The sequence below is a fragment of the Pseudoliparis swirei genome, chromosome 23 (genome assembly GCF_029220125.1).
Source record: "Pseudoliparis swirei isolate HS2019 ecotype Mariana Trench chromosome 23, NWPU_hadal_v1, whole genome shotgun sequence".
NCBI lineage: Eukaryota > Metazoa > Chordata > Actinopteri > Perciformes > Liparidae > Pseudoliparis > Pseudoliparis swirei.
Genome location: NC_079410.1, coordinates 21,903,676 through 21,912,839, shown reverse-complemented (window position 1 = coordinate 21,912,839; position 9,164 = coordinate 21,903,676). Strand labels below are relative to the sequence as shown.

Here is a 9,164-nt window from a genome sequence, read left to right as displayed (position 1 = left end):
TCGAGTATTTGATGCCCTATAACGCGTCTCTGGACATAATGTGGACTCTAGATGTATTGTAGATGTATTTAAAATAGTAAACACGTGTTTCACGGCGAACCAAGCACAATATAATAAAACAAGATATCATCGTCGTGCTCATCTTTAGCCTCATGCAATAAGAGCTCGTGCATCTCACGGGTAGCAAATCAACAACAACAAAAACAACAAACGGTATAAAATAAAATGCAATTTTTTTAAGCAAATGGCACCAAAAAAACAAGAGGTTCTTAAACGCCTCACAGTCTCAGATCGAGATGTTCTCTTCTTCCAGAGGGCCCCGAAGGCCTCGCGGAACTAGAACGCGCTCATCCTGTACTGCGACCTTATTACACATGAAGTACAATCCTAAAAAAAGTGTTTTATTGTGCAGAGAGAGAAAGAATACCGGGAGAATCATGTTGGAGAAAACCGGTGAAATGATGACGGTGCATGACGCTTTGAACCGGAGACACATTTCTCAATATCTAAAGACCTCCACAAATTATTTCCAGAAATCCCTAAAAGATATATATATATATATATATATATATATATATATATATATATATATATATATATATATATATATATAGAGAGAGAGAGTATATCGAATTTCCATGCGGCTATAATTACTTTAATAATCACATGTTTCTTTTTTAAATGGCTGAAAAAATGGAAATACTTCTGGTATAATATAATTTTAAATAATTCAATGGAAACGTAAACTTATGTTCATGCATGAAGGAGTACTGGTTACAAGTATTTAAATATATCTCCAGATAGACTTTTAAATACTAATAACAATATCAGCATTAATCTTCTTTTCTGTCATTATTAGAAGACTTTACTGGACCACGTGTCCTTCATTGTGTCTGCTATTGGTGGATCACACTTCCAGTCAAATAGAGACAATATTTACAAAACGTGAATGATATTTAAACTGCTCGTGCTCCCCGCGCGCGCGTCTTTACGCACGACGCCAAACTGTTCCAAATGGTTCCTCACATTCTTTTCACGGTGATCATATCGGTGCTCCTGAGATCAGACACTTTAGTGTGACGCGCTGCAGCTGCGCGAGGAACGGGAGCTCCTCGTGTCTCAGCTGGAGCCTCATAAACACATTTTTTCTTTGACTGACATCCCCAACAAGTCTCTTCTTCCACTGTTTTTTTTCTCCCCCCACCACGTGATCACCCGGTCTCATCCAATGGGCACGTGCCCACCCCCCCCCCCCCCCCCCTCTCCTTGTCCATGGGGGCTTATTGCGTCAAGGCTGCGGATGGGATGTAACCGGAGGTCCGGCCGGTTTACCGGGAGTCTTTGCCTCCGAGCGAGCACCGCCACTAAACGGCACAGGAGCAGCAGAGACGGCAGCGCGCGTGCGTGCTACGAGAGTGCGCATGAAGGTATACACGAGCGACTACCTGAGACGTGTGTGAGAGCTGCAGCTGAGGACCACCGCGCGCCAGTTCCACCTCCATCCAGCCGATGTAGCGGCGCAGCGCGGAGCACCGGGCAGAGACAGAGAGGACACCGGGACGAAGTGAGCCACACCGGGAGCCAGGAGCGCCTATGACCGCCTCCTTGGTGCGCAACCCTCGCTGGCCAGCGGACACGGTGATGTTCGTGTATGACAACAACCTGGACGACCTGAACAAGAACATGGAGGGGCTGGTGGGCAGCGGCAACTTCGCCGCCAGCCAGTGCCGCAACCTCATGGCGCACTCGGCGGCCGCCGCGGCTCTCGGCGGACACGCGCCGGGTCTGGTGCACTCCTCGGCGGGCTACCCCGCGGTGGACGTGTCCGCTCCGGGCTCCAGCGACACCGGCGGGTCTTCGGGGAAGCAGTGCTCGGCGGGGCCGGGTCCGTGTCCGGCGGCGGCGGCCGTGTCGCACCAGGGCTCCTCGGCCGCCACCGCTCTGCCGTACGGCTACTTCGGTAACGGCTACTACCCGTGCCGGATGGGGCGGGGCTCTCTGAAGTCGTGCACCCAGGCGGTGGGAGCCGCGGCGCTCAGCTCGCAGTACATGGACACCACGGTGAACTCGGACGAGTACGCGAACCACCGGGCCAAGGAGTTCGCCTTCTACCACGGCTACCCGAGCCCGTACCAGTCCATGGCGAGCTACCTGGACGTGTCGGTGGTCCAGACGCTCGGTGCCGGAGAGCCGCGCCATGACACCCTGCTGCCCATGGACAGCTACCAGCCCTGGGCTCTCACCAACGGCTGGGGGGGACAGATGTACTGCTCCAAGGACCAGGGGCAGGCCGGCCACCTCTGGAAGTCCGCGCTGGCCGGTACACCGGGTTCTGTTTCTATTTTAAATAAATGCAAAGGAACATTGCTTTTGTAAAATGACGCACGGGCAGATGTGTATTATTTTGTGAGATGACACTATAGCAAGAAATTGTAGCCATTTAATCTAATAATAACACTATTATATGTATATATATATATATATATATATATGAATAGTATTTATGTAAAGGTGTACATGTTAGCCCGATAATTCGCTCTTTATTGAGGTGAATTGTGCTCAAATAGTTGCAACTGTTAACATTTTGCAGGATAATAATTATGGATATATATATATACAGATATATAAATGTATATATATGTGTATATATACATATATATATGTATATATACACATATATACATTTAAATATATGTATATATATAAATGTATATATATATATATAATTATTATTTAAATACGAGAATCTTGAAATCTTTATTGAGGCTATTTATTACAGGGATGGAATGGAAATAATATTAAATAATAAAATAGGCAATTATAAGAGGATACAACGTGTAAACACACACACACAGACACACACACAGACATACACACACACACACACACACACACACACACACACACACACACACACACACACACTGATACGACTGTATCCGCCGCATGCTCGTCCACCATGTGGTCGGGTGGAGATGATCAGCTCCGGGGCGCAAACGTCGCTGTCCGGCTGCTTCATGCGGCAGACACCAAAACACTGCTGTGCCCGGAAAACAAGACACGATGCTTCCGTTGTGTGTGTGTGTGTGTGTGTGTGTGTGTACAATCCCTCACTCTCTACACTGCCCCCCCTCCCTCCCCCCCTCCCCAGATGTGGTGGCGCATCAGCACGACGGCTCGCCGTTCCGCCGGGGCCGCAAGAAGCGCATCCCGTACACCAAGCTGCAGCTGAAGGAGCTGGAGAAGGAGTACGGCGCCAACAAGTTCATCACCAAGGACAAGAGGAGGAAGATCTCCGCCGCCACCAACCTGTCGGAGCGCCAGATCACCATCTGGTTCCAGAACCGCCGGGTGAAGGAGAAGAAGTTCGTGGCCAAAGTGAAGACCAGCGCGCCGCCGTAGAGTGCGCAGCTTTACTGCGCATGCAGTGGACGATTGAGTGAAGCCGTGTTTTGCCCGTTATGCAGAAAAAAAACAGCAACAAAAAGAAAGGACTGAGAGAAATTAAAAAAAAAAAAAAAGAGGAGGAGGAAACCAGGAGCTGATGGACTGCGCGTAAACACGTGCGCCAATACGAATATTACAGACATAAAGGACACACCAAGACAAAAGAAAAGAAGCAAAGCCCTCTGCAGCTGCGCAGAGGCGTCCTGTAAATACACCTTCCTGCCTGCTTCTATGTACCCGTCTGTGTTTGACTGCGTCAGTTGTTGTGCTGTAGCCCCAAACAGACGCTGTTGTGCGGCCCGTGTTGTTTATAACGCCTGTAATCAAAGTAGTGCAACACTTAATAAACCCTTTAATCCAGAAGTGTAGCCTCCACGAGGTCTCGTGTCTTTAAAAGTCAACTTTCTGGATCTGTATGCGCGTGCATACGTTATGTTTCTTTCTTCTTCCGCCCGTAAGTCCGCAAACCGCGCGAGAGGATGCCGCTGCAGACGTGTGGGTGCGGATGAGAAGGTGTTTATGGCGCTGTGGATGCGTCACTCGGATCATCAGGTCTGAGGCCACGGTGTCACCGCGCCGGCCCGTTGAGCCCAGTGTGAGCGACCCCTCCCCCCGGCGGGGGGCACCGGGGCTCGGCGGGATGGACGTGTTAATGCGTGTTTTATAAGTTCATGAGTTTGTTAGAGAGCTTCTTTTCTTCTTGAGGGTTTAGTTTAAATCTAGTTGTTTACTTGTTATCTTCCTCAGGCTGTCTGTGAAGTACCGCGAAGTAGACGGAGCACAAAAAGCACATATAATATATATATATATATATATATATATACATATATATATATGTATACAAATGTATTTATTGATTTATATATATACATGTATGAAAATAATATATATATATATATGTATGAAAATAATATATTTATATATATGTATGAAAATAATATATTTATATATATATTTGTATGAAAATTATATATTAATATATATAAATGTATGAAAATAATATATTAATATATATATGTATGAAAATAATATATTTATTTATATATTTGTATGAAAAAATATATTTATATGTATATACGTATGAACATAATATATATATATATATAAATAATATAATAAAATATACATATGTATGAAAAGAATATATTTATATATATAATATATATTTGTATGAATATAATATATATATATATTATGTATGAAAAGAATATATATATATTATTTTTATTTTTGTTGTTGCTCCAAGACTTTTCGAACACAGTTTGACTAAAAATGTAATTACAGAACATTCATTCAGCTTGAGCCACAGACATCTCGACTTACATTAATATTATCTACTGTCTCTTTGTGCTTGTATATACGTGCTAAACACAGTTTTAGTGTTTTAGTTGTTTTATCTTAACAAAGACTAAATTTGATCTGGGGAATTGAGGATTTTCTTTGTCAGCATTGTAATCGAGAAAGTGGCAAAAAGAGCGTTTCTATAATAATATCACACGCACTACTTTGTCTCTTAAAGGTCTCTAAAGGTTAGCAGGAGGGAGACACGCTATTGCGCTATTGTTTGTGGCTCCTGCGTGCATGTCCTTGTGTGTGCGTGTGTGCGTTTGTGTGAGAGAGAGAGAGAGAAGCCCTTGACCTTGAGAGTCACGTGACCAAGCCACAGCCTCAAGTCTCCTGCGAACATTTTATGACAGCAGCAGAGCGTTGTTGTGTTGTCTGGTCTGACGCCCCCTCCCCACGCACACACACACACACACACACACACACACACACACACACACACACACACACACACACACACACACACACACACACACACACACACACACACACACACACACACACACACACACACACACACACATACACACACACTGCGGCAGCTCCATGCATGGCAGCTCCTTGCGCGCCATTGATTCTCCGCTACAGCGCGTGCACGGCGACGAGGTGAGTGACGGTGAGCAGCAGCGGGCGGGTGCATGAGGCATGTCCGAGGGAGGGATGGGGGGGGGGGGGGTATACATTATTTTTTATATACATAATCATGACCGGTCTCATGTCATCGGGTATAGAGCCGAATTCTGAGCGTCACTTCCGGCCGCCACCCGCCGCATGTCCGGCTCATATAGTTCTCTTTCTGAAGGTTTCATGCGTCATGACGCACCGGAGGGGCTGACACGCGTCACTTTAAATACAAAGTGATGTCATGCGATGATCATTAGCATTTTTGATATTTCACAAAAGGTTTGACCCAGATATGAATTAATGACCTCGGGTCCAAAAATGAAAATGAAAAATCGTAAAAAAATAAATATATTTTACATCGAATTGTCACGTGTCTTATTGGCGCATTGGCCTTTTGAAACATCCCATAATTAGCCTCCAGTATATTTCGTCGGCGTTTGGGGCCTCTACTGCAGTAACAACACAAAGTCCTTTACACAGAATATAGAATGTTATAATGTATAGAGAATATCATATAATATATTGTGCTAATATAAACATTCAGGTTATTTTAAATGTCATGTGAAACGTCATGCGGGGTATTACCATCTTATATATATATATATAATACATAAACTATAGTAAACAGATAAATAAAATATAAATAAATAAAATAAAAATGGCTGCATACATGACAAAGATGATTTATTTTGTCCATTTGGGGGAAATAGTAATAAATAAAAAAAAACGCTGGATTCCAGTCATTGTAAAACACATTTTTTTATTTCCTGTGCAGGTGTGTGTGTATGGGTGGGTGCGCGCGTGTGTGTGCGCGTGCATGCGGAGCCGTTAACCATTAACATTGAACTTGACAAACGGCAGCGCGCTCTGCTGCCTGTTGACTCTCTTTACTGTCCTCCGGCCTCCTGAAAACACACTACGGAAGCCCAGAAGCTCATAAAGACCCGCTTCTCCCCTTTAGTCCAAATACCAGAGAGGAGGAGGAGGAGGAGGAGGACCACCCATCTTATCAGGAATTTCGATATTTTCTCTGCACAAAATGCTAATTCGTGATTATTAATGAACATAAATTCATTTATTTGTTTTTACGCAATTATTTTTGTCCCATGTGCATATTTTAAATAGAAAGAAAATCACATTTACACCTGAAATTAAAGCTTTGCTTGGGAGTAATTAAAATACATTGTGGAGGTTATTAATGTATAATATATAACAGGAGGTATATTATGGGAAAATATCTGCTGCAGCCAAGTGTTCCAATGCATTTAATAATTCTACAATGTATTTTAGTACGAATACATTTAAATAAATGACAAAATAAAGAGTATTTTAATTCTTAAAAGTACATTTTCTTTCATTAAAATAAAATATGAATATACTTCACAGTTGATATTTTTTAGCGTTCATATAGCTGCAGGTTAAAACTACGAATACATCCAAAATATACATGTAAATAATAATTTAGTTTTTACATCTGTAGATTACGAATTAACCAAATGTTACCACTATAGATGATGCCTCATTTGCATATTTTAATACAACATTTCAGAAAAACAAAAACAACTTGTCTTATGTCAATATGGAAGTTTCATGTTGATTTACACTATCGTTCAAAAGTTTGGGATCACCCAGACAATTTCGTGTCTTCCATGAAAAATCACACTTTTATTTATCAAATGAATATAAAATATAGTCAAGACATTGACAAGGTTAGAAATAATGATTAATATTTGAAATAGTAATTTTGTTCTACAAACTTCAAGCTCAAAGGAAGGCCAGTTGTATAGCTTATATCACCAGCATAACTGTTTTCAGCTGTGCTAACATAATTGCACGGGTTTTCTAATCAGACATTAGTCTTCTAAGGCGATTAGCAAACACAATGTACCATTCGAACACTGGAGTGATAGTTGATGGAAATGGGCCTCTATACACCTCTGGAGATATTTCATTAGAAACCAGACGTTTCACCTAGAATAGTCATTTACCACATTAACAATGTATAGTGTGTATTTCTGATTAATTTAATGTTATCTTTATTGAAAAAACAGTGCTTTTCTTTGAAAAATAAAGTCATTTCTAAGTGATCCCAAACTTTTGAACGGTAGTGTATCTATATGAGTTGATTGGTTTTATCCTATTAACAATATATCTGTGATTTAACAAAAAGGCAGAAGTCTCACTTCATGCATCAATATTCTGAAGGTTTTTATCGAGGCGTTGTCCATATTTCATTCATAACCTGATATTATACTTCATTATAGTACATGGAGACGTCTTTTTATGGCTGTTGACAGTATTTTCTGATTTATGATATGAAGACAACTGAAGTTAATATATTACAACATGAAACTAAAGTTTTGAACTTGGCTCAATCCACTTTCCATATTTCTGTTTTGTGATTAATACTTTCAAGGACATATTTACAAAGTAAGACACTAAAGTAATACATAAATCAGTAAATAAGATGCAATAAGTTTCGTACTAGAATCCACATTTTGAGTTCCTAACATCAGACGCTTCTGATTCTCTGTGATGTGAGGCGGCAGCAGCTGCAGCACACAGTGCCTCCAACGCGCTGCTCAGGGGTCAAAGGTCAGGCCTCCTGCAGCCGGACGGCACTAATACTCACAGAGTTCCTCTCTTCCACGCTCTGAATCTCTTTTTTGAATGTTTTATTGAAAACAAGAAGACCACTCATGAACATTTGTTTCTCTCATATTAAACCAACACGTATTTATGTAATCAAAAGTGGTTATTTATGTGTTTTAAATAATAATAATAATAATAATAATAATAATAATACATTTTATTTGGAGGCGCCTTTCAAGTCACCCAAGGTCACCTTACAATAAAATAAAAATAATACAGGATAAAAGATAAAAGCATGAAAGATAGAAACAACATTAAAACAGAATCTCAACATAAATAATTAGTATTATTAATAAGATGCAACAGTTTGTTGTGACAATAGCATAAAACTCAAGTTTTCAGATAATTTGGTTTCCAAATTGCAAGATAATCTTCTCCGGAAAAAAAAATCTGAAATCTTAATTTTTCACAATATTTCATTTCAAAATATACATTTTATATTATGTATAAATTATTTACATTGTGATAATAATCTGGTTATTATGGCGTTAAGAGCAGCTGATGGGTGAGCAGCAGTGGGTCTGGTGGAGCTAGTTGAATTATTTTAGTGTGACTACTCGTCTGTTTATTCAATATGATCATATCTGTAAACACACATGTTATATTAATGTAGTAAAAACAATCAGGAGTCAAATAGCAGGAAATTAAATTACATCGCGACTGAAATCCACAAACCATATAAAGTTTATTCAGGTGACTCATAATCCGCCCTCACTGAGCCTGATGAAGTTTATGGTGAAAGGGGTGGGGCATTCATTTGATGATTAAAGGGGCGGGGCATCTTATGGTGAAAGGGCGGGCCTCTTATAGTTAATAGGGCGGGCATTTTATCGTCAAAGGGGCGGGGCATGTTATGATTAAAGGGGCGGGAATTTTATTTTCAAAAGGGCGGGGCATCTTATTGTTAATAGGGCGGGGCATTTTATCGTCAAAGAGGCGGGGCATCTTATGGTTAAAAGGGCGGGCATCTTATAGTCAAAGGGGTGGGGCATCTTATGGTTAAAGGGGCGGGCATCTTATTCTCAAAGGGGCGGGGCATCTTCCGGTCGTTTTTGGATGCAGCCCTGATGGTTTCCCCTGAAAGCAGACGGTGCTTC

At 41.3% G+C, this 9,164-nt stretch overlaps 1 protein-coding gene across 1 annotated transcript; it reads left to right on the top strand.

The window, feature by feature from the left end:
- The first annotated feature begins 1,593 nt into the window (after positions 1-1,593).
- On the top strand, positions 1,594-3,402 carry hoxb13a (homeobox B13a). Its single transcript, XM_056407654.1, has 2 exons — positions 1,594-2,334; positions 3,169-3,402. The coding sequence occupies exons 1-2, from the start codon at positions 1,594-1,596 to the stop codon at positions 3,400-3,402; spliced, it is 975 nt and encodes a 324-aa protein (XP_056263629.1).
- The last annotated feature ends 5,762 nt before the right edge of the window (positions 3,403-9,164 follow it).

Excerpts from the sequence above, each read along its gene's own strand:
- hoxb13a (XM_056407654.1), top strand. The coding sequence starts at position 1,594 with ATGACCGCCTCCTTGGTGCGCAACCCTCGCTGGCCAGCGGACACGGTG. Across the intron at positions 2,335-3,168 it reads TGGCCGGTACACCGGGTTCT|CACGACGGCTCGCCGTTCCG; the intron begins GTTTCTATTTTA and ends GTGGCGCATCAG.